Here is a 26,527-nt window from a genome sequence, read left to right as displayed (position 1 = left end):
CACACGTAGTAAGCAATGCTGTCAGAAGTGACATCTTGCTTACTACTATTCATGTGATCACTGATTGGCCAATCAGTGATCACATGATCCGGACCTCACACAGAGGTCCCGTACAGTGATTGGTGTTCCGCTGTGTCCACAAGCTGAAAATGTGAGCGCCGTTTATGAACGTCAACCCACTCCTGCACTGCTCCCTGTCCGGCTGTTTATGGGACGGATAGGAAGTAGTTAAAGTGAAACTATACATACCTTCAGTCCAGCATTGCGGAATCCCACAGCTCTTCACTGGCTGCTGACATCTTTGGGAGACCGTCTTCTGGATATCAGTCTCCGTCTGCTACCATTGACTGGGCTGAGATGACATCACTCCTGCGTGGGAGTTCAGTCAGCTCAGCATTGCCGAAATGTCCAATGAAATACATGCGCACAGCTCATTGCACAGGGGCGGACAGGTAGGTATGTAACTTTAATGCAGAAGAGTCATAGAAGGTTTCGTCTGCATTAAAAATCCTGCCTCTGTGCCCATTTGAAATTTTTTACATAAAGTTCCACTTTAAAATAATCCCTGGTGGTCCTGCCACAAAGGATCCTTGTTCAGGTGCTTCTTGTTATAGGGTGACAACACTCTGTCCCCAGGGGCGTATTTACCACAAGGCAAACAAGGCATTTGCCTAAGGCGGCCTTTTTTCAGGGGGGCAGTGGCATTTTTCATGGGGCAGAACCGCCCCCCAAAAGAAGGGATGGAAAAAAGGACACACACAGCATAGGGACCAGGTGAGATCTGAGAGAGGCTGTGGGCTGCTTGGTGGTGTATGCAGAGCCTGACTCTTGTTCCCGGGGATGTCCGGAGCTGTAAAGGTGTGTGTCTTCTCTCTCGCCGGGGTGTGGGGGGTCGTGGTAGTGGAAAGCTCTCTTGGGTGGTGGTGGGGGGCTGGGGTCGGGTGTTGTTGGTCAATGTCAGGCTCTTACCGTGGGGGAGGGGGGTGTTTGTCAGTGTCAGGGTCTCTCCATTGGGGGGAGATGATCTTTGTGTTGCCTAGGGCAGCACAAAATTTAAATACACCACAGTCTGTCCCTGTCTCCCAATTGTACTTCTGCGTTGTCACCTTGTCACACTGGATTCCAGTAGAGGTTGATTTAACACACATTACAGGGACATGGTCCACTGTCGTCACTATCAGTTAACCTGTTCTGAGAAATGCCATGCAACCATTACTGGAGTGCAATCATGTGCAGCCAAAGTTGAACAGAGTGCATATAGACAGAAAGTGGGTAAAAGGGGCTGCAGGGGATCAGCAGCATTAGAATGGGAAAGGCTGAAAAAAGTGAAAACTGTATTTAAAAAAAAAAAAGTTTAACACCCTTCCTGTCCAGCCCCAGTATTCCTTTGAATGGGTCTTAAGCCCAGGGGGATGGGGTGCGGAGGACAGACTGCCTGTACATCTCAACTGGCTGTTAGTTGGAGAGTTGGAAGAAGTGTCGATGGACTACGAGTGCGCAGATTACCACACTCAAAGTCCATTGAGAACTCCAAGTCTGTTTCTGCGGTGGTAGACGGGACTTGCAGTTCTTTCACTCACGGGTTTCTGTGAATGAATGATGCAGCTGTGCAGGCGGGGATACATTTGCACCATATTACATGCTACACCCTAAGTGGGAGTGTAACAAGTAAGATGGTGCAAAAGGTTAACTTAGGTTAGGTTTACACATATGTGGTTCTGTGAACCGCTTTTTGCACGGGCACAGCAGACAGTCATTTGAATGGACGGCCGTGCCTCTTGAAACGCAGGGAAAAGGTTCCTGTAGCATTTTAGAAATAGCACCCCAAACAAAAACTGCACGTGCATTGCGGTTCCCAGTGCGGGAGTGATTCCAGTGCATGCGGCATGCTATTAGGATTAATGGCACCTGCATGCATCCAGCGCATTTTTCTGTGCACTTTGTTGTGGCTGCAGGAATAGGTGAGGACCTTCAGCGGGAACCACCTGCACAGATCTGAACCTAGCCTAAGCCTTTATCTAGGCAGTACTCATGACAGTTCAGAGGCTGTGTGTGATCTTCTTTGTGCTGCACTTCTTTGGATGCAGCATGTCCTATCAAGGTATCTTTGAACTGCATGCTTTTCTTGTCAAACCCTGTGCTTTCCATTTGTATGTAGCTGCCTGAATTCAAATGGGAAACAAAAGCACCTGTTGGCATGAACTCTATCACCCAGTTAGGGTTAACATCTGCCTAAAGGAGGACATAAGATCACAATGTTCATATACAGTATCTTATAGAAGTGAGTCCACCACTCACATTTTTGTAAATATTTTATTCTATCTTTTCATGTGACAACACTGAAGAAATGACACTTTGCTACAATGTGACGTAGTGAGTGTACAGCTTGTATAACATGTAAATTTGCTGTCCCCTCAAATAACTCAACACACAGCCATTAATGTCTAAACCGCTGGGAACAAAAGTGAGCACACCCCTAAGTGAAAATGTCCAAATTGGGCTCAATTAGTCATTTTCCCTCCCGGGTGTCATGTGACTCATTAGTGTTACAAGGTCTCAGGTGTGAATGGGAAGCAGGTTGTCAGGAATGGACTTGCCAATAATGGTGGGACTCACCTGCCTTGTGGGCTGCAGTACCAGGGTTGGCCAGCGGGTGCTCTCAGCAATCAGAGACTCACCCCTGCAATCAGCCAAACACCTGAAGCTGATTGCAGGGGTTGTATTTAAGGAATAGCCAGACTCACAGTCAGGACCTTGGTGTGTGTTTTTCCATGGGCCCCTGTACCTTGTATCCTGTATGTCTGTTCCTGTCTGACTTGTTGCCGACCCTGCCTGATCCTGACCTCTGCTGACTTCTCCTGCTTGATCCCTGGCTTGTGACCCTGACCATTCTCTGCCCGACCCTCTGTACCGCGCTGCCCGTGAGTTACTGAACCCGGCTTGTGACCCCGACCACTCTCCCGCATTGTATGTATTAATATCGGTGGGTGGTTTGGTTTGTTTGCACTGTGTTTATGTTTAGTTTTGCACTGCGTTTTGTATTGTTAGTCTTAATAAATTATATTGTTCATACCATATCTGAAGCCTGCGTTTCCCTGTGTCAGTCCACACACCTCTGGTCATACCTGGAGCCCTGACACAGGTGCGTTAAATTTGGTGTTATCGCTCACTCTCTCATACTGGTCACTGGAAGTTCAACATGGCACCTCATGGCAAAGAAATCTATGAGGGTCTGAAAAAAAGAATTGTTGCTCTACATAAAGATGGCCTAGACCAGGGGTGGGCAACTGTGGCCCTCCAGCTGTTGTAGAACTACAAGTCCCATGAGGCATTGCAAAAAATGACAGTTACAAGCATGACTCCCAAAGGCAGAGGCGTGATGGGACTTGTAGTTCACCAACAGCTGGCAGGCCACAGTTGCCCACCCCTGGCCTAGACTCTAAGAAGATTGCCAAGACCCTGAAACTGAGCTGCAGCATGGTGGCCAAGACCATACAGCGGTTTAACAGGACAGATTCCATTCAGAACAGGCCCCGCCATGGTTGACCAAAGAGGTTGTGTGCACGTGCTCAGCGTCATATCCAGAGGCTGTCTTTGGGAAATAGATGTCAGATTCCTGCCAGCATTGCTGCAGAGGTTGAAGGGGTGGGGGGGGGGGGGGGTCAGCCTGTCAGTGCTCAGACCATACGCCGCATACTGCATCAAATTGGTCTGCATGGCTGTCGTCCCAGAAGGAAGCCTCTTCCAAAGATGATGCAGAAGAAAGCCTGCAGTTTGCTGGAGACAAGAAGACTTATGCAGGCCATAGACGGTTTTGTTTATCGGCCTATTTTTCGTATGAAAGAATAATCGGCGATTTTTGCACCGTTAGTGGGGCTATGTCATTGGCTGATTTTTGCGGTTCCTCCTCATTTCTTTTATCGGTCATGCTGGAAAATTTGTGAAAAATGGCCGATTTTTGCAATCATTGGTGGCAACAGAACGACCGATGTTTCGTTTTTTGGCCGAAAAACAAACCGTCTATGGCCTGCATAAAGACATGGACTACTGGAACCATGTCCTGCGGTCTGATGAGACCAAGATAAACTGATTTGGTTCAGATGGTGTCAAGCGTGTGTGGTGGCAACCAGTTGAGGAGTACAAAGACAAGTGTGTCTAGCCTACATTCAAGCATGGTGGTGGGAGTGTCATGGTCTGGGGCTGCATGAGTGCTGGTGAGCTACAGTTCATTGAGGGAACCATGAATGCCAACATGTACTGTGACATACTGAAGCAGAGCATGATCTCCTCCCTTTGGAGACTGGGCTGCAGGGCAGTATTCCAACATGATAACGACCCCAAACACACCTCCAAGATGACCACTGCCTTGCTAAAGAAGCTGAGGGTAAAGGTGATGGACTGGCCAAGCATGTCTCCAGACCTAAACCCTATTGAGCATCTGTGGGGCATCCTCAAACGGAAGGTGGAGGAGCGCAAGGTCTCTAACATCCACCAGCTCCGTGATGTCGTCATGGAGGAGTGGAAGAGGACTCCAGTGGCAACCTGTGAAGCTCTGGTGAATTCTATGCCCAAGAGGGTTAAGGCAGTGCTGGAAAATAATGGTGGTGACACAAAATATTGACACTTTGGGCCCAATTTGGACATTTTCACTTAGGGGTGTGCTCACTTTTGTTGCCAGCGGTTTAGACATTAATGGCTGTGTGTTGAGTTATTTTAAATGGACAGCAAATTTACACTGTTATACAAGCTGTACACTCACTACGTCACATTGTAGCAAAGTGTCATTTCTTCAGTGTTGTCACATGAAAAGATATAATAAAATATTTACAAAAATGTGAGGGGTGTACTCACTTCTGGGAGATACTGTACATAAATGGTCCATATAGCAAATTTGATGGAAAGTTGCACCCCCACAAAAGAAAATGGGGCACATTTACACCTGGAGAAAATAGGTTTCACATCCGCACATGGAAAGGCTTCTTCACATTAAAAGCTGTGGGTCAGCTGCGGTGGGACATTAAAGTGTAAGTTCTTCTGGTGCAGAGGAAGATTTGATTGGCTCAGTGTTCTCTGTACAGCACTGTGGAATAGGTCAGAGCTATATAAATGTACATTACTAGTATGTGACTGTAGTGGAAAATTAGAATATAAGCTCCACTGGTGCAGAGAATAACTCTATATATGACGTAAATGTATAATAAATATAGTGTGCGACTGTGGTGAGACATTAGAATGTAAGCTCCTCTGGTGCAGAGACTGAAATGAATAACTCTATATACAATGTAAATGTATAATAAATATAGTGTGTGACTGTGGTGAGACATTAGAATGTAAGCTCCTCTGGTGCAGAGACTGAAATGAATAACTCTATATATGACGTAAATTTATAATAAATATAGTGTGTGACTGTGGTGGGAGATTAGAGTGTAAGCTCCTCTGGTGCAGAGACTGAAATGAATAACTCTATATATGACGTAAATGTATAATAAATATAGTGTGTGACTGTGGTGGGAGATTAGAGTGTAAGCTCCTCTGGTGAAGAGGAAAAGGTTGAGTGGTCTGTGTATAGTGCTGTGGAATACGTTGTATAAATACAGGAAATAAGTAAAATATGTAGTTATGGATGGAACTGTGTACTAGTTTGTATGTCACATTATCCCTTTCCTGTTATTGGTGGCTGTTTATAGACCTGAAATTAGACCCTCGTCTACCCCCTCTCGGTGCCTGTGCAGCAACCAGCCACCACTGCCCGGAGAAGAGACCCTTCCAGACTCATCATGTGGGGGATAAGAACAAAATCTGTACGTCATGTCTGGGTTGGGGGGGACGGGGAGGATAGTTGGGGGGGACGGGGTGTCAAGCCTTAGATAATGGGGAAGGGACTTTTCTGTGTGCAATTTAGTATTTATTACTGTAAGGCCCTGCAAAAAGAAAAATCAAATTGTCATATTTTTTTTGGTCCTGTTTTTTTTTAATAGCGAAGGGCCTGATGAGTGAATCCACAAATAACAGTGTTGTTCCAATAACCAATCAGAATAGCTTTTTCATATTTTTAGTGCAGGTTAGAAATTGAAAGGTTGATCTGGTTGGTTGTTGCTGGCAATGTAAACAGTTCACATTCTGGTTTAGATATGGTGTACTGACTGGTTCAGTTTCACTGTCCTGGAAGAATAGCTGCTTTCATTTGAAGTCAGAGAGACGGAACTTTCAATTCCTTTTTTTTAGTGAAATCACAAGCCATAATAGTGGTTTCCGTCTAATGCAAGCAGATGGGATCAACATTTTCCTTGATCAAACGACTGAAAGTTCTGATCGCTATTGATGTTGTTTTCTTGTGTTTTGTATGCAATCTTTTTATACAGTAAATGGTAGAAGCTTTCATTTTATAGCTTAGTTTTGACTGTACAATTGACCAAATTCTGGCGGGTGACAGATTATTTTGTTTCTAGGAATTACTTGCAATCATATGTGCAGTTTCTGGTGGATGCAAGGTGGTTGTATGGCCAAACTAATACTGGCTCTATACATAGGCAATCATCTGTTGACTGCATGTACTTAGACGTAACAAAAGCAATCAAGCATATCAAGGCCATCCATGATTCATACAAAAATGTGATGTTGCGTTATTGCCAGTAGCAACCAGTGAAGTATTTCTATTTTAACCCACTGCAGAAAATATTTCCTGAAATCTTGACCGATGGCATCATTATCATTCAATGTGCTTTAGCAGCCATATAGATGACCCCCATAGGGGGAGCAATGAAGCAGATTCTGTTCTGCCATTCCTATAATTATATGTTGTCTCTTGTCCACAGAGGGAATGCATATCAGTGCACGTAGGCCAGGCTGGCGTACAGATTGGCAATGCATGCTGGGAACTCTTTTGCTTGGAGCATGGCATTGAGCCTGATGGTACCTTGCGGGACAAAGCAAAGCAATCAGTCAAGGATGACTCCTTCACCACCTTCTTCAGTGAGACTGGCAATGGGAAACATGTGCCGCGTGCCGTCATGGTCGACCTGGAGGCCTCTGTTGTAGGTAGGTGGCCAAGAACTGACTACTGTGCCTCGCTGATAGGCAGTGTTGGGACAAGGTCATCTAGCACCCAGGTTGAAGATGCCAAACGGCACCCCCTCTTCACAATGTATGAGCATTATGTGTCAGCAAAAATCCCCCCCCCAAAAAAAAAGTTGGAGCACAAATCTTTACATTTACCTCGTAAGCAAAAATTCCCTGGACGTGCATCGTTTAGGAGATATTCGCTCTTTGTGACAACTGGTGCATGTGCCCTGAAGGAATGGCTTACCCGTGCCGTTCCTTCAGAGCTGTGTGCCCTGGCCAAGGACTCCCGCCTGCATGCGCTGGAGTGACGTCATCATGGCTCGGCCAGTCAGAGGGCCAGAGCTCATGAACCCGGAAGGAAGAACAGGTGAAGATGGAAGTCTCTTCAGCGGTGACAGTTCGCTGCTGGAGGACTTCGTTTTAAGGTAATTTCTTCATAATGTGCCAGTATGCAATGCACACTAGCATTAGCTTGCAGGGGATTTATGCTTAGGTACGGTTTACTACCGCTTTAAAGCTGAGTTCCAACTTTCCCTTCAGTTGTGCACAGTTGTACCGGCTCCTCTCCTGTACTGAAAATGCTTACTCTGATTTCATTGCACACTGTGAGCTTCTCACTGTGTACATTAGAAGCTGCAGCAAGTCAAATACAACCTGCCTCATTTCCTGGCTGGAGGACATCAAATACATTTAGGCTAGGTTCACATCTGTGCGGGTGGTGCACCTGCGGATCCGCACAAAAATCTGTGCAGCTACACCACCTGCACAGAGGAATGTGGACCCGCGGGTAGGTGCCATTAGTTCTAATGACACGCCACCCACGCGGGAAAACGCAACCGTACTGGGAACCAAGGTTCCTGTGCTTGCAAAACGTGGCCTGCATGGCCGCATATATATGTAAACCAGGGCTTAGGCTAGATTCACATCTGTGTGGGTGGTGCGGCTGCAGATCCGTATGAAAATCCATGCAGCCACACCACCCGCACAGAGGACTGCGGACCCACGGGCAGGTGCCATTAGTTTTAATGGCACGCCGCCCGCACTGGAAAAATCAACCATACTGGGAACTGAGGTTCCTGTGTGGGCTGCGTTTTCCAAAGAAGTGCAGGGACTTCCACCCTGCATGTCACGGGGCATGGGAGTCCATTCAAATGAATGGGCTCTCGTGCCCACGCAAAACGTGGCCCGCACAGCCGCATGTATGTGAACCAGGACTTATTGCTTTCCTCCCCAGCCTGACTGTCCAGGGCTGTCCCTTTCATTTGTTAGATTTCAGTTCTTTCAATCACAGAGGCTCGGCATCACATGTGCATGCTAGGTAGGTCAGTCTGCATGCAAATACAGTCTGCCAAGGATCACCCACTCCTCCAGACTGGAATCCACCCATCAAGGCATTTTGAGATTTGCATAACTCCTCCCAAAAGTCATCCCACTGCTTTAATCAGGGCAGAGGACTCTTGAGAGGAGTACTGAAGTAGGGTGCTATATATAACACCCTGCTGGCTCCTCCTACCTGCTATGATCTTCCTGCATCACATAGAAGCACAGAGACCCAGTTGGTGACACTACTGGGTATAAAATAAGGCATGGAATGAAAATAGAAAGGTTCCATTAAAAAATGTGATTAGTATGTTGACGAGAGGAGATGGAGTTACCAGGAAAGGCAAGCTATAACCAAATAAGACGTCAGATTTAAATAATGTCTGGCAAAATACCCTTCCTCTGGATGCACTGGGATTTTTACCACCTCTTCTAAAACAAAAGTCATCTGGGGGACATATCTAAAACTGAGTCAATTGGAAATACAGGGAATTTTCAGTCTTGGAAAAGATAATGCAATTTTGCTGGAGATGAATTGTACATTTTGATATAATAAAAATTAACATTTGCAGTTAAGTGTTATAAATATTATACACGTTGGAAAAGTGTAATCATTTGGCGCATTAGGACAGGCTAATACCTCATACACAAGATAAGAAAATCGTACGAAAAATTTAGCAGAACCACTGATGGAACGATTTTTTCTTTGTTGATGAGCAGGATGTTTTAACCGATAACGATATTGTGAACGAAAAAATCCGGTTGAACAACAGTGAAAAATGTTGTCGTTTTGCATACGAACGACCAATTTTCTATGCGGTGGTATGACGGTCGTACGAAAAAAATCTATCAAGCGCTATCACGGATGAGTGGAAAAAGATGACTCGGATGTTTATGTCCAAGGAATCTTCGTAAACACGAATGAAAAATCCAAATGTTAAAAGTAGATTGGCCTAATGAGATAGTGAAACCAGAACAGGTGCAGACTGACAACTCATGGGGCCCCCGGGCAATAGGGGATCATGGGGCCCCTGTGTCCTCGCCCACACTCAAACTACACCCAAAAAAGCCTATGAAAGGTACCAGGGGCATCTCATGGGGCCCCCTACTGACCCTGGGCCCTCAGGCGGTGCCCAAGTTTCCAAATGGTCAGTCCGCCCCTGAACCAGAATGATGCATATTATATTTTATGTATCACTATTTATGTAAATAGTTCATGTAATAAACTATATTATACTCATTGTTGGTAATTGTGTATATCGCTTGTTCTGGCTGGAAATGCGTGGCTACAAGGTCACACGCACACTGCATCTCTTCCACTTGTACTGAAAACCTCAACACTACATATTGCCCGACGAACAATTTTTTTAGATTGGTTAATGTGGGCCACGATTTTGACCAATGAACAAACGCCTCTCGGTCATCAGATGACCGATCGTTTGATTTTCTAATTGTGTATTCCCACCTTTAAGCTGGCCTTAGACAGATTGAATGTGTGGCCATTCCTGTTTGACAGACATTGATCTATTGATTGAATTCTGTCTTAGGCTGGCCATACACTATACCATTTTCTGTCCAATTTCTGCTCAATTTCCTTTAGAATTACCTTCAACTATGTAGTGCAAGGACCTGCCTAATTGGATACAATTGAAAGTGTTGTTTAGGTTTGACCTCATATTATATGGTTTTTGGTCAGTGTATTCTGACAGCGGTTATTCCCAATGTCAGTATACAGTGTCCAGGCAGGGGGGAGGAACCCATCTATGGCTAGTTTAACAAATTTGGTTGTGATATAAACCCATCAAACATGCTTTTGTATATACCCAAAGGTCAGAATTTTACCAGAAAGTGGTGTATATTGTGACGATCGTGGCGTCAGAGCCCAGCCCTTCTCACCAACTCTTGACAGAAGGACTAGCCAATCTAAAACCATGCTGTCACCTGCGTAACAATGCCACGCTCAGCTTCACCCAGCACAAAGATTTTCCAGCTAATGGACCACAATCTATGTACCTGCAGCCTGAGAGCGATGGGTCAGGTTAATTACGCAATTAACCCTTCACACTGCCACCACCTCCTTTTTGTACAGAGAAAGCGGAAACTTGGCAATATCAGCAATAACACAGCAGGCAGAGATATATAGAGGGTTTAAACACACAGTAGCGCTCTTCAGAGACAGGGATTCTTAGTTTGCATTAAAGAGCTTTAGAAACAGTTCAACACTTTTTGAGATAATAGGATTTATTACTAAAAAGGTCAAAAGGGTGCAATAAAAATATTTACAGAAAAAGATGTAGCCAATATATATATATATATAAATACAGAGAGCAATAACACAGCAAAAAAATAAAAGAAAGAAGTTTAGAGAGGTAGATACTTGCCGTCAGCCTTGGTTTAAGCAGATCAAGTTTCAGAGCAAGGGTACCGTCTCCCAAGTTGGTTCCGATGTTAAAAGGGGAGAATGTTTCAACTTACTGCTCCAAGCATAACAGCCTTTTTCTAGAAACTCAGCAGGGTGTCTCCTTACAGCAGAGAACCAATCGTCTCATTTGGGAGGGGTGTTGTAGGCGGGGGACTCAGATTAGGACCAAAATCCCTCCCAAGTTATACCATGGGCAATAACCTTCCCTAGGTACATGTAACATTCTATCCACAGGTAGATTAATATGCAGAATCATCTGCTGAACGCCTAGATATCAAACTTGGCATAGTTCACTATTTCGGCTAGAACTATATGGCTTTCTGCTCTCCTGTAGACTTCAACTAGGGGGTGTAAGATATCAGACGACTCGCATTAAACTGAGCTATCCGAATATATGCTTGGTTTTTATGTAATTATTTCCCATCTCCAGATATAAAATTATATGGAAAAGTGGGTTTTAAATATGTTGTCTGTTTTACGGCTAGCTGGAATGTCTTTGAAGCCCAGTTAAGGACTGGTTTATGGTTTTACGATTCTCTCTAAGCTAACAGACACCAGGGCACCAACTAATTTGGGATTTATAACCATAAAGCTGTCCCACTGTGCCTGATTGCCTGTGCACTTCTGAACCCAGACACAGGGACCACGTGTCACTCAACAGAGAGGGAGGGGGGATTGGAGGGAGAGAGATACAAGATGGAGGATCCTTAGCAAGATGGATGACCGCGTCCATCTCTGTGTGCACAATTGCTACATATATAGCTATTTGATCCTCCAGGGCTCCTGTACATGGATGCCTAAAAGCACCATATTTTTAGATATTCAAGCGTTTTTTTATGCTTTAAATGCAGCCCATTGTTTTTGTATTTCAATGGTTTTTATTAATTTGTAAACATTTCAACAAGACTTGAACAACAAGACATGCCCACGCAGGGGCTATCAATGGCACATAAAAAAGTAAAGAAAACAGTGCTCTAACACCGGTAGAGCAAAAGCTGTGCCCACGCAGGGACTATCAATGGCACATAAATTACAAAAACAGTGATATAACACTGACAGTAGCTCAAACCAAAGGCAGCTCGTTGTTTTTAATGGCCCTGTACACAGGCATATAAACTTGGTCTATCTACAGTACAGTAAACCAAAAAAAAAAAAAAACAACATAAAAATCTACAATGCTTGACAGTATTTTACGGACCTATGAGCAAATATGCACTTTTATTTTAAAGTCCATCCTTGCATTTTATGCAGGAATTTTCTACCATGAATGCTTTCTGACGTGATCTGATCTGGCTTGCTGCGTGAAATTACTGATGAGCGGATTTATGTGATACAATGTTTATAAGCGCCTGTCATACATACATTTGTGTTCAAAATAATAGCAGTCAGACATCACTAACCTGATCAATCACTGTTTTTGGTAGAAATGATATTTCTACATGGCAAATAATTTACTAGCAGGTGTAGTAGACTAATAGAAATCCAACAGACCCAACAGTCATGACATGCATGCTGCTGATTCACTAATTGAAAGAGGCGTGTTCAAAATAATAGCAGTGTGGAGTTCTATTAGTGAGGTCATTCATTCTTTGAAAAACAGGTGGCAATTATTGCCCTTATTTAAGGAAGGAAGGCAGCAAATGTTGTACATGCTGGTTACAGTGCATTTCTCTCTGAAATTCTGAGGAAAATGGGTCATTCCAGACATTGTTCAGAAGAACAGCGTACCTTGATTAAAAAGTTGATTGGAGAGGGGAAAACATATAAAGAAGTGCAGAAAATGATAGGCTGCTCAGCTAAAATAATTGCAAATGCTTTAAAATGGCAACCAAAACCTGAAAGATGTGGAAGAAAGCTAAAAACTACCATTCGAATGGATAGAAGAATAGCCAAAATGGCAAGGACTCAACCAACAATCAGCTCCAGGAAGATCAAAGAAGGTGTAAAGTTCCCTGTGAGTACTGTTACAATTAGAAGATGCCTATGTGAAGCCAAGCTATCTGCAAGAAGCCCCCGCAAAGTCCCACTGTTGAAAAAAAGACGTGCTGAAGAGGTTACAATTTGCCAAAGAGCACACTGACTGGCCTAAAGAGAAATGGCGCAACATTTTGTGGACTGATGAAAGTAAGGTTGTTCTTTTTGGGTCTAGTGGTCGGAGACAGTTTGTCAGACGACCCCCAAACACTGAATTCAAGCCACAGTACACTGTGAAGACAGTGAAGCATGGTTGCGCAAGCATCATGATATGGGGATGTTTCTCATACTACGGTGTTGGGCCTATTTATCGCATACCAGGGATCATGGATCAGTTTGAATACATCAGAATACTTGAAGAGGTCATGCTGCCTTATGCTGAAGAGGAAATGCCCTTGAAATGGGTGTTCCAACAAGACAACGACCCCAAACACACCAGTAAACGTGCAACATCTTGGTTCCAGACCAACAAGATTGACCTTATGGAGTGGCCAGCCCAATCCCCGGATCTCAATCCAATAGAAAACTTGTGGGGTGACATCAAAAATGCAGTTTTTGAGGCAAAACCAAGAAATAGAGAAGAACTGTGGAATGTAGTCCAATCATCCTGGGCTGGAATACCTGATCACAGGTGCCAGAAGTTGGGTGACTCCATGCAACACAGATGTACAGCAGTTCTCAGAAACAGTGCTTATACAACTAAATATTCATTAAGTGATCCAAAGGAAAGCAAAATCTTCAAACATTTTTCAGTTTATATAGTGAATGTTTGAGTTTGTAAAGAAGAATACAAACACTGCTATTTTTTTGAACAGTCTAATATTCACTTTTCTTCAATTTTTTTAGAGGAACAACACAAATTTGATATATTTTTCTTCATGTTTTGATTTGGAATAGAATGTGTAGTGTTCCCAATGCATTTGTGTGTATGGAAATAAAAGCTATTAGAAGGATTTTGAGCTTTATTCACTTTTTTCAACACACTGCTATTATTTTGAACACAACTATAACTGTGAAAAGCTTCAGGTGGAAGTTTTCTTTCCCTGGATACCCCCCGGTCTCTAGACTACTCACATGCTCAGTAACAATGATGTCGCCACATTTATTGCCTCAGTAATGTGACAATAGCAGCTTTTATAGCTAATATCCAGGCTGGTACTGTTTAAAATAAAATGAATGCAGCTCAGTGTAAGTACCTGAATTTGACTTCAGGAAAACTGGGAGAGAAAGAAGCAGCACAAGGAGGAAATCAGTTGTGCTACAGTGTGCATGTGCTAACTAGTAGGAGAATGCTGACAGGAGGAGAGAGCAGAGTGGCAGAGAGATGAGCTCATCAGTTTGTCTGTCCAATCACAGACCGGGGAAGGTGTCACATTCAACTGTTCTAGGCTTCAGATCCAGGTTTATCTCCCTGTGTGTGTGGTTACTGGCTTCCTGCTTCCTCCAGCACTGTGGCCAGTCACAAAGGGAACACTGCCCTGAAAGGTTGGCATGTGGGTAGCTTGGTGTTCAAGCATCATATTCACCTGCTAGTGGCTGAACCCTTCTGTGATCTCTAGTGCTCCCTCCCTTTGCCTCTGTGACCCCAGCGCTCCCCAGTGCCATTGTCTTTCCAGTTATCCTCATGTACTGCAGCCTTGGTGTCACCTGAAACCAAACCCATTTCCACCTTCAGGGCTCTCAACGTTACTGTACGGGGGGCACACTGGGCTTGCCTGCTGCTCCAGGACTCCTTGCACTCCTCTCTGACTTCTCCTTGGCTACTGACACTGCCTAGCCTCAGCTGGGAAACTAATTTCTGGGGATCCAGTCTACTCCAGTTTGTGAAACTTAGGGCAGTTGCAGCGCAGCCCCATTTGCTTGGATGGGTCATGCTCAGTTGCGATACTGCCTGCTGAACATAACAGGGAGTTTAGTCATTGCCACAGAAGAAGAACAAAGCATTGCGGCAGTGGCATGTGTACAACGCTGAGTGTCAGCATGGTTCTTTTTTAGGTGTGTGGTTGAGGGTGGGGTGGGAGTAAAACTGCAGCTCAATTGCCTGTTTTTACTACCCCCCTAGCCACCTGTGTGAACAAAGTCTTAAGCAGAACTTATGACTTAAATATTTACAATGACCAATGGGCTAAGTAGTCAGCAATTTTGCTACAGGTTAATGCTGTAATCTCTCCACAGATGAGGTCCGCAGCGGGGTTTACCGTCAACTCTTCCATCCAGAACAGCTTATCACAGGAAAAGAGGATGCAGCCAACAACTATGCACGGGGACACTACACTGTCGGAAAGGAGAGCATCGATCTGGTGCTGGACCGTATCAGGAAGCTGGTGAGTTTGGGGTTAATATTTTATATTGATGTTTTCTCTTTATGTGATGAAATATTATAGGGCTCCATGTACATGGGAGGTTTGGAAAACTCTTCTGAACGATGGAAACTGACTGCTGGCAAACATAGGTTAAAAAAGTCTGTTTAGCAGAGTTTTCATATAGCGTTTATGAGCGTTTGTGTTTTACAAGCGCTTTTTAAAGATAAAACAGTAAAAATTAACTATTTCAGACATTTTGAGAGTAATAGAGAGAGCAGAAGCAGAGAGAGCAGTATGTGTTGAGATTAGCTGTCTTTTTTTTTGTGATGTTTGGATGTGTTCCACCTCATTGCTGTGCAGAAATGATTGCAGCAGTGTCTAACATACTTTCTTTCATGCGAAACCTCAAAGTATGGTGTACCAGGTCCATTCGAGTACCGGGAAAACGCTTTGCATGCATTTTTCATGATGAAAAAAGGCTCTGGACAGCATCTGGAAATGGAAGAGTTAAAAACATTTTGCAAACGCTTATAAACACGGTTAGCCACATTTACACGCGGTTACAAGCATTTGCCATTTGAAACGCTGATAAAATCTACTCCTGAACGCAAGTTTGGTGTGCTCAAAAAAACGACTGCCTGTAAACGACATAGTGTACATGGACACATAGGAAGACATTTGGGTGAGTTCAGGGGCTGCTGAAAAAAACGCTGAACTGCTCCTGAACGTCAGTTTATCAGCTGCAGTGTACATGGAGCCTAAGGCTTTTAAAGGGAATCTTTTGTCTATTTAGGACACATACACATGGCTATACAATACAAATCGCAGGCGTTTTTCCAGGCCCAGGGGACACAGCTGCAGCATCCAGCCACCTATAGTAATGAATAGCTGTACACTAGCTGTATGCGGGTAAAAAACTTCTGAAAACAAGCGCACAGACATAAATCCCTGAACATGGTGTCCAGGAATTTAAGCATGTTCACGTGTGCGTGTTTACATAAGTACAGCATATACCTGCATACAGTCGTTCATTACTGCAAGCTTTAGCTGTGCCTCCTAGGCACAGAAATACATCAAAATGTACATTTCACCATCTCATACACCTGTGTGCATAATGCCTTAGGCTGCTTCCGCACTGATGTGTTTTTCTGCTGCTTTTGTGTTACAAAAATAGAAGAAAAGCATGCAACCATGTTTTTCTATGAAACTTTTCGCACTGATCTGTTGCATTTTTCAAAGTCTTGCATGCTGCAATTTTGGTGCAGGCTGGGTGCGGCAAAAAAAACCTCACCAAAAACATCTCGCCATTGTAATCACATGGCAAAAATGCATAAAAAACAAATCTGTGTTGCACTTTTGTGGTGTGGTTCTTGAGTCACATGTCCTTTAAAAAACAAACTGCAAACATGGTAAAAATTCAGCAAAACCGCATATGCATTTACTATGAATCAGTGTAAAAGCAGCATCAGTCTCGGTTCACACTACTGTGACCTGAAAGTCGTGCGACCTACAGTGCGACTTTGTCAGACGACTTCCTGGTGACTTGAGTACTACTTTGATGTGACTTGATGTGACTTTGAAGCAACTTTTAGGGAATGCCTGGGTAATTTCCTGTAATGTCTGATCCCAATCACATTCATTTAGATGAGGATTCAACTTGGAGGCGACTTCCATTAAAGTCTATGGGCACAAATCGGATAGAAATCACCTTGAATTAGTACAGGAACCTTTTCTAAAGTCGGAGCGACTTCAGTAGTGCTAATTCAGACAGCTCTCATTGACCAACATGGGATTTTAGATTTCATGTGACGTGGGGTCTCACAAATCAGATTCCAAGTCACGGCAGTATGAACTGTACCTTAGACATACTGTATGTGTGAAGGTAATTACTAGAGATGAGCGAATCGAACCAGGCGAACCGGAATTCGAGTCGAATTTCAGGAAATATTCGATTCGCGGCGAAACCGAAATTTTGCCTACTTCGGGTGCGCGAATCGAACATTTCCCGATCAGCCGGCAAAAGTGTCCCTGCAGTGAGCTCCGCTATTTCTGACAGTTCTCTGACAGAAGGAACACATGTTTAGCGGTTGAAACATTGTATCTATTAGTTTACATTTAGGATACAGATGTTTCAACCACTGTTCATGTGAAGAAGCTGTGAGAGAACTGTCAGAAATAGAGGAACTCTGCACATACACTTTTTGCCGGCTTGGAATTATTCTTCTTTTCATCCTACTTCTTCTTCTTCTTCATCCTCAGAAGAAGAGGATGAGGATGAGGATGAAGAAGAAGAAGAAGAAGTAGGATGAAAAGAAGAATAATTCCAAGCCGGCAAAAAGTGTATGTGCAGAGTTCCTCTATTTCTGACAGTTCTCTCACAGCTTCTTCACATGTACAGCGGTTGAAACATCTGTATCCTAAATGGAAACTAATAGATACAATTTGTATCTATTAGTTTCCATTTAGGATACAGATGTTTCAACCGCTGTACATGTGAAGAAGCTGTGAGAGAACTGTCAGAAATAGAGGAACTCTGCACATACACTTTTTGCCGGCTTGGAATTATTCTTCTTTTCATCCTACTTCTTCTTCTTCTTCTTCTTCTTCATCCTCATCCTCATCCTCTTCTTCTGAGGATGAGGATGAGGATGAAGAAGAAGAAGAAGCAGTAGGATGAAAATAAGAATAATTCCAAGCCGGCAAAAAGTGTATGTGCAGAGTTCCTCTATTCTGCAGATACACTTAGAGGAGCTCTGCACATACACTTTTTGCCTGTTTGGAATTAATCTTATTTTCATCCTACTTCTTCTTCTTCTTCTTCTTCTTTATCCTCATCCTCAGAAGAAGAAGAAGAGGATGAAGAAGAAGAAGAAGAAGAAGAAGTAGGATGAAAATAAGAATAATTGCAAGCCGGCAAAAAGTGTATGTGCAGAGTTCCTCTATTCTGCAGATACACTTAGAGGAGCTCTGCACATACACTTTTTGCCGGCTTGGAATTAATCTTATTTTCATCCTACTTCTTCTTCTTCTTCTTCTTCATCCTCATCCTCATCCTCAGAAGAAGAAGAAGAGGATGAGGATGAGGATGAAGAAGAAGAAGAAGAAGAAGTAGGATGAAAATAAGAATAATTCCAAGCCGGCAAAAAGTGTATGTGCAGAGCTCCTCTAAGTGTATCTGCAGAGCTCCTCTAAGTGTATCTGCAGAATAGAGGAACTCTGCACATACACTTTTTGCCGGAAACCGCTGTATGGAGGGAATGTCCCAGAACTGTCAGAAATAGTCTATTTCTGACAGTTCTGGGACATTCACTCCATACAGCTGTTTCAACCGCTGTATGGAGGGAATGTCATAGAACTGTCAGAAATAGACTATTAATGACAGTTCTGGGACTGTCCTTCCATACAGCGGTTGAAACATTGTATCTATTTGTTTCCATAAATGGATCCATTTATGGAAACAAATAGATACAATGTTTCAACCGCTGTATGGAAGGACAGTCCCAGAACTGTCATTAATAGTCTATTTCTGACAGTTCTATGACATTCCCTCCATACAGCGGTTGAAACAGCTGTATGGAGTGAATGTCCCAGAACTGTCAGAAATAGACTATTTATGACAGTTCTGGGACATTCACTCCATACAGCGGTTGAAACATTGTATCTATTTTTTTCCATAAATGACATTCTGCAGATACACTTAGAGGAGCGCTGCAGATACACTTTTTGCCGGCTTGGAATTATTCTTATTTTCATCCTACTTCTTCTTTTTCTTCTTATGAGGATGAGGATGAAGAAGAAGAAGTAGGATGAAAATAAGATTAATTCCAAGCCGGCAAAAAGTGTATCTGCAGCGCCCCTCTAAGTGTATTTGCAGAATGTCATTTATGGAAAAAAATAGATACAATGTTTCAACCGCTGTATGGAAGGACAGTCCCAGAACTGTCATAAATAGTCTATTTCTGACAGTTCTGGGACATTCACTCCATACAGCTGTTTCAACCGCTGTATGGAGGGAATGTCATAGAACTGTCAGAAATAGACTATTAATGACAGTTCTGGGACTGTCCTTCCATACAGCGGTTGAAACATTGTATGTATTTGTTTCCATAAATGGATCCATTTATGGAAACAAATACATACAATGTTTCAACCGCTGTATGGAAGGACAGTCCCAGAACTGTCATTAATAGTCTATTTCTGACAGTTCCATGACATTCCCTCCATACAGCGGTTGAAACAGCTGTATGGAGTGAATGTCCCAGAACTGTCAGAAATAGACTATTTCTGACAGTTCTGGGACAATCACTCCATACAGCTGTTTCAACCGCTGTATGGAGGGAATGTCATGGAACTGTCAGAAATAGACTATTAATGACAGTTCTGGGACTGTCCTTCCATACAGCGGTTGAAACATTGTATGTATTTGTTTCCATAAATGGATCCATTTATGGAAACAAATACATACAATGTTTCAACCGCTGTATGGAAGGACAGTCCCAGAACTGTCAGAAATAGTCTATTTCTGACAGTTCTGGGACATTCACTCCATACAGCTGTTTCAACCGCTGTATGGAGGGAATGTCATAGAACTGTCAGAAATAGACTATTAATGACAGTTCTGGGACTGTCCTTCCATACAGCGGTTGAAACATTGTATGTATTTGTTTCCATAAATGGATCCATTTATGGAAACAAATACATACAATGTTTCAACCGCTGCATGGAAGGACAGTCCCAGAACTGTCATTAATAGTCTATTTCTGACAGTTCCATGACATTCCCTCCATACAGCGGTTGAAACAGCTGTATGGAGTGAATGTCCCAGAACTGTCAGAAATAGACAGAAACTGTCACAGAACTGTCCTTCTTCTCATCCTTCTCCTTCTTCTCATCCTTCTTCTCATCCTTCTCCTTCTTCTCATCCTTCTCCTTCTTCTCATCCTTCTCCTTCTCCTTCTTCTCATCCTTCTCCTTCTCCTTCTTCTCATCCTTCTCCTTCTTCTCATCCTTCTCCTTCTCCTTCTTCTCATCCTTCTCCTTCTTCTCATCCTTCTCCTTCTCCTTCTTCTCATCCTTCTCCTTCTCCTTCTTCTCATCCTTCTCCTTCTCCATCTTCTCATCCTTCTCCTTCTCCTTCTCCTTCTTCTCATCCTTCTCCTTCTCCTTCTTCTCATCCTTCTCCTTCTCCATCTTCTCATCCTTCTCCTTTTCCTTCTTCTCATCCTTCTCCTTCTGCTTCTCCTTCTCCTTCTCCTTCTCCTTCTTCTCATCCTTCTCCTTCTTCTCATCCTTCTCCTTCTTCTCATCCTTCTCCTTCTCCTTCTTCTCATCCTTCTCCTTATTCTCATCCTTCTCCTTATTCTCATCCTTCTCCTTATTCTCATCCTTCTCCTTCTTCTCATCCTTCTCCTTCTCCTCATCCTTCTCCTTCTTCTCATCCTTCTCCTTCTCCTTCTTCTCATCCTTCTCCTTCTCCTTCTTCTCATCCTTCTCCTTCTCCATCTTCTCATCCTTCTCCTTCTCCTTCTTCTCATCCTTCTCCTTCTTCTCATCCTTCTCCTTCTCCTTCTTCTCATCCTTCTCCTTCTTCTCATCCTTCTCCTTCTCCTCATCCTTCTCCTTCTCCTTCTTCTCATCCTTCTCCTTCTCCTCATCCTTCTCCTTCTCCTTCTTCTCATCCTTCTCCTTCTTCTCATCCTTCTCCTTCTCCTTCTCTTTCCTCATCTCCAAGGGCATTTAAATTAAAGGTACAGTGTTCTGCACTAATTTAAAGGCTCTCTGAAGCCTAGAAACCCTTTTTATAAGTCATCTTCGTAGCGAAGAAATTCGCATCGAATCGAATTTCACACTGGAATTCGCCGAATCAGCCGAATCGAATTTTTGAGAAATTCGCTCATCTCTAATAATTACTGTAGATACAATCAGTCAGCGCTCAAGTTGAACAAAGGATACACTCCTGCTGCAGGGAATCTTTTAAACTGTATCTTTTCATATAAATGTTCTCTTTCCATGTTGTAATTTTAATACACAGTATCCATGACTTTTCTGCTTCCTCCAGACTGGGAATATTTAGGGCTCATGCACACAGATGTATTTGCAGATGTGTGGACATACAGCATAAAATACGCATGTACTGTACATCTGGCTTTTGTTTTTAAAGTGCAAGTGCACTTAAACCTGGTGAGGTTAAATTCTCGTCTTCTCTAAAACCTCTGCCTCAGTCATTTTGAGAGGTAAAACTCTTGCTGCTGGGTTCACTATAGTTTATGGAGAATGCAGCACTAAATGTGAGACTATGAGGGTATGGGCTCTCCATTGAAATTTACTCACAGCAGAGTGGGCCAACCCTACAAATAAGTAATGGTGGGATCTCTGATGAGATGACATGTTGAGAAAAAGTTGCCCTAAAGTGTAATAATAATGCTTCATAAACAGTGTTTGAAACATTTGGCATTGTTACCTTTCAGAGTGACGCTTGCTCTGGCCTACAAGGATTCCTCGTCTTCCACAGTTTTGGAGGGGGGACTGGCTCCGGCTTTACTTCCCTTCTAATGGAACGGCTCTCTGTAGATTATGGGAAAAAATCCAAACTGGAATTTGCCATCTATCCTGCACCCCAAATCTCAACCGCTGTGGTGGAGCCTTACAACTCCATCCTCACCACCCACACTACACTGGAGCACTCAGACTGTGCCTTCATGGTGGACAATGAGGCCATCTATGACATCTGCCAACGCAACCTGGACATTGAGCGGCCAACTTACATCGACCTTAATCGCCTGATTGGCCAGATCGTGTCCTCCATCACAGCCTCGCTCCGGTTTGCTGGCGCTTTGAACGTGGATCTGACCGAATTCCAGACCAACCTGGTGCCCTACCCACGCATTCATTTCCCTCTGGTCACCTATGCACCCATCATCTCGACAGAGAAAGCGTACCATGAACAGCTGACCGTAGCCGACATCACCAACTCTTGCTTTGACCCAAGCAACCAGATGGTGAAATGCAACCCACGTCATGGCAAGTATATGGCGTGCTGCATGCTCTACAGGGGTGATGTGGTGCCCAAAGATGTCAACGTGGCCATCGCCAACATCAAAACCAAGAAGAACATTCAATTTGTGGACTGGTGTCCTACAGGATTCAAGGTGAGAAGAGAATTTGTGGGTGTAAAAATCTACCAATCTTTGACATTAAGGGAAGTTTAGTCTTCTTTATAGGGAATAATTGTAGGTATTCAAAATCTTGAAAGCCTCAAATCGCCCAGTCTCGCCTAATACCGGTAGGTATAGCTTGAAGAAGACCAGACAGACTTTCAATACTAGTGCTTTCAAGAAGGTGATACCATTGAATGTTGTCGGTGCCTCTTTTTTGGGTTTGAATAGAGTGATGAGAGGTTACAACTCAAGTTTTATTGCTGCATGCACACAAGAAGTGATGGGACCGTAACCACTGGGGATCCAATTTTTTATGTAGAGTGGGGAGACATTGGAAATTAGGTCAGTGCCAACATGGATAGCAGTAAATTCTAACCGTTTTAGTCTTTCTATCAACAGCTACAAAAACGTCTTGGCTGGGGTTACACTTTATCAGCATCATTATTAGCATAAAACTGGAGTTTTATCAACAAGAAAAAATTCCCTTCAGGTCAGCTATATACAGTACATTATAAGAACTTTAATATTGCTTGTCCTCACTGCTTCTGCTTTCTAGATGTTGAGATGAGTCATTCCAATGCTCTACTTTAGGCTTGCCATACACTATACCATTTTCTTACAATTTTCTGTCCAATTTCTGCCCAATTTCCTTTAGATTTACCTTCAACTATGTAGTGCGAGGGTCTGCCTAATTGGATACAATTGAAAGTGTTGTGTAAGTTTGACCTCATATTATATGTTTTTTGGCAGATCTAAAGCAAAATTCTCAAGAAAATTGTATAATGTATGGCCAGCCTTAAAGGTTAAGTTTACTTTTAGGAACATATTACATGTTACACCTGTATTTATGGTGTAACCTGTACCATCATGTTCCTAAGCACCCGCCTCCCACCCCAGAGCCCCTCCACTTGTGACAGCATGTTGGGGTTCTTCTCCCCCACAGCTGCTGTCACATTTAAAATCTGCCTGGCCCTTCAGAGATCTGTGAATAAACAAAACTACAAATCCTGTCTGCCACCACAGCAGACAGACTTGCAGTTCTCAATGGACTATGATTGCAGTAATCAGCGCACTCATAGTCTATTTCCACTTCCTCCAGCTTTGTGAGTGAGTGTGTTGGAGCCCAATTGCCAAGGGTGAAAGGTCAGTATTTTTTTTTTTAACATTTTATCCAAATATATACCGTGTACCTTGTATTCAACTTTAATAACATTTTTAAATGTCCCTCTGGAGTTTATTAATAAAAAAAAAAAAAGAAATGCAGCTTTGGCTACACTGCTCACCTTTAACAGCTTCCCGACCTCCCTATAGCAGATATACTGCTACAGGGTGACACGGGTGCACAAAATCACATATATTATTATTATTATTATACAGGATTTATATAGCGCCAACTGTTTGCTCAGCACTTTACAATATAAGGGAGACAGTACAATTACAATACATTTTAGTACAGAAGGAATAGGAGGGCCCTGCTCATGGAGCTTACAACCTAAAGGTATATATACGTGATTTCGCATTTCCAGGTAGGGGGCTCCTGCGCCCTACCTGTGCCGCCATTCACGGCCACAGCTGTCAATCACCCGGTCCCAGTGATTACTTGCCGGTGCCTGGTGATTGGCAAGCATCTTCAACAGGGAGGAGAACTATATGTAAACAATACAGTTCTCCTCTGTTAGCTCGTGCACACTGCTTTCGATGGTTGTGCACAGCACAGTGCACAGTGAAGCACACACACAGAGCATACTGTGAAACAGCACACAGTTAACCCTTTGATCGCCTCTCATGTTAACCCCTTCCTGTCCAGTGCCATTAGTACAGTGTCAGTGCTTTTTTTAGCACTGATCACTGTATTGGTGTCACTAGGGATGTCAGAATGTGTCAGAATGCCCGCCGCAGTCCCGCTATATGTCGCTGATTGCCGCCATTACTAGTAAAAATTAAAAAAAAAAGAAATTCCAGTATCTATACCACTATAACTTTCATGTAAACAAATTAATTTACAAGTATTGGGATTTTGTTTAGCAAAGACATGTAGCAGAATACATTTTGGCCTAAATTTATGACGAAATTTGATTTTTTTTTTATTTTTTATTGGACATGTTTAATAGCAAAAATTCTAAAATATTGTTTGCTTTGTCAAAATTGTCGGTCTTATTTTTTTTTTATAGCACAAAAATTAAAAAATGCAGAGGTGATCAAATACCACCCAAAGAAAGCTCAATTTGTGGGGAAAAAAGGATGTAAATTTCATTTAGGTGAAGTGTTGCATGACCGCACAATTGTCAGTTAAAGTAACGCAGCGCAGTAACGCAAAAAATGCTCTGGTCAGGAGGGGGGTAAATCCTCAAGAGGGCAAATGGTTAATCCGGGGCTGCCCCTCACTCACAGTACTTCTTTGTCACAGGCTGTCCCCAGTATTTTAAGTTGAATGAACAGAGGAAAGACTGTAAGTCCTGCGTTAAGGGGACTGAAGCTTTCCTTTAAATAAACATAAAACATTTCATGATACTGACCCCCCCCCCCCCATATTTTACCTACATGCAATTTTATTTGTAATATTTTATTTAAAATAGAAAACACAACTGTTGTAGTGTTTCTTCAGTGCTAATAATGCTGCCCAGTAATCCTGACCATGCTCTAGTAAATGGGTTTCTTTCCTTCGCAGGTTGGCATTAATTATCAGCCCCCCACCGCGGTACCCGGGGGCAGCCTAGCCCAAGTGCAGCGTGCTGTGTGCATGCTGAGCAACACAACCGCCATTGCAGAGGCCTGGGCACGCTTGGACCACAAGTTTGACCTCATGTATGCCAAGCGGGCATTTGTTCACTGGTATGTGGGTGAGGGAATGGAGGAGGGCGAGTTTTCTGAAGCTCGTGAGGATCTTGCCGCTCTGGAGAAGGATTATGAGGAGGTCGGGATGGACTCATTTGAAGAGGAGAATGATGCAGAAGTTTATTAACAGTAATGAGAGTCTAATAGATACTTAAAATAAATATAAACCCTCATGTGATGTGTACTTTGTTTTGAAAGCAGATGACTGTTTACTGTGGTAACAAGCAGCAGCAAAATAAAGCCTTTTTTAAAAAACAGAAAATATTCACATATCTCAAACCATCACATATCCAACAATAAAATAATTGTTCACATTTCAATACAGTGGGTGGGACCATACAAGGCATTCCTGTATGCCCCATCAGCCAGACACACATCCAGAATTGCCAGCGTATGGTGAAAACGTAGCTTGATATCATAGAGCCATTTATTCCAAACTGCATACAGCTGTTTCAGACTTTTTGCCCATCATCAGTGTAGTGTATGGAAACCATTGCTTCTATGGAGTAGGGCTTGGGACCCAACAAGACTGTGTAACTATACAGGTCACGGTGAGAAGAGGCTAAAGGAATCAAAAAGCCCTCCAACTGAATCAGTGCATAATTCAGTAAAGCCTTTTTAAAACACAATTCTACCATCACATATCCCAAAAACATGAGGAATATTCCTCATCCTAAGTGGGTGGAGCCATGCAAACCATTCTTTTATGCCCTGTCAGCCAGATGCACATCCATAGCCTCTGGTGTATACACTGACTGATTCCTATAGTCCATTCTCACCATAACCTGTATGGTTAGACTGTCTCGTTGGGTCCCATGCTCTGTAGAAGCCATTGTTTCCATACAAAACAAAACAAAACAGAACAAAAAAATAATGAATGAATGGTCCCTGGGACTTTACATGGCAGAAACTCCAGTGAGCGTATGAAAGTATAAAAAGATAATGTTTTTTACAAAAATTGTTCCAGTAACAGTGATCCAATGAGTTCAATGAAGTAGATTCCAATACAATAGTATATAGTTTACATATAGAACATACACACAATGCGGATATCCTGACAGTCTGTATTACATCAACTGACTAATATACTAGCAGCTGAGAGGAAGTATTAGAGTGATGTTTTCCAGACAAATCCAATGCTTTTTGGTACTCTTGTTTCCTTCTTTAGGGAATAAACATGTCAGGTCTAAAACATAACAGCATATCAGGTAAATGTGAACAACATAGTACATAATATCACTTTAAAATTGCATAGAAACTGGTTACTCAAACACTTACAGGTTGCACCAAATCACATAGTAGATAACAGATATTCATAAAGAATTGAATGGAGATGCTCTCCCAGTAGACACATCAGAGGGAAGACAAGCAAAGACATAGCTATAGAATATATTACTTTTTATGCTAAATAATAAGCAGGATAGATTTTTGTGACTTATGGTATTGATTATACT

The 26,527-nt window shown here is 42.9% G+C and overlaps 1 protein-coding gene across 1 annotated transcript; it reads left to right on the top strand.

Annotated features, from left to right (window-relative positions):
* Positions 1–5,700: 5,700 nt before the first annotated feature.
* Positions 5,701–25,246, top strand: TUBA8 (tubulin alpha 8). The gene is made up of 5 exons (XM_089671868.1): positions 5,701–5,801; positions 6,816–7,038; positions 14,954–15,102; positions 21,549–22,229; positions 24,907–25,246. The coding sequence occupies exons 1-5, from the start codon at positions 5,778–5,780 to the stop codon at positions 25,198–25,200; spliced, it is 1,371 nt and encodes a 456-aa protein (XP_089527994.1). The 5' UTR covers positions 5,701–5,777; the 3' UTR covers positions 25,201–25,246.
* The last annotated feature ends 1,281 nt before the right edge of the window (positions 25,247–26,527 follow it).

The sequence above is a fragment of the Staurois parvus genome, unplaced genomic scaffold, assembly GCF_062004578.1.
Source record: "Staurois parvus isolate SC_StPar_1 unplaced genomic scaffold, SC_StPar_1.0 ptg000114l, whole genome shotgun sequence".
NCBI classification, from domain to species: domain Eukaryota; kingdom Metazoa; phylum Chordata; class Amphibia; order Anura; family Ranidae; genus Staurois; species Staurois parvus.
This window is presented reverse-complemented; position numbering and strand designations above follow the sequence as displayed.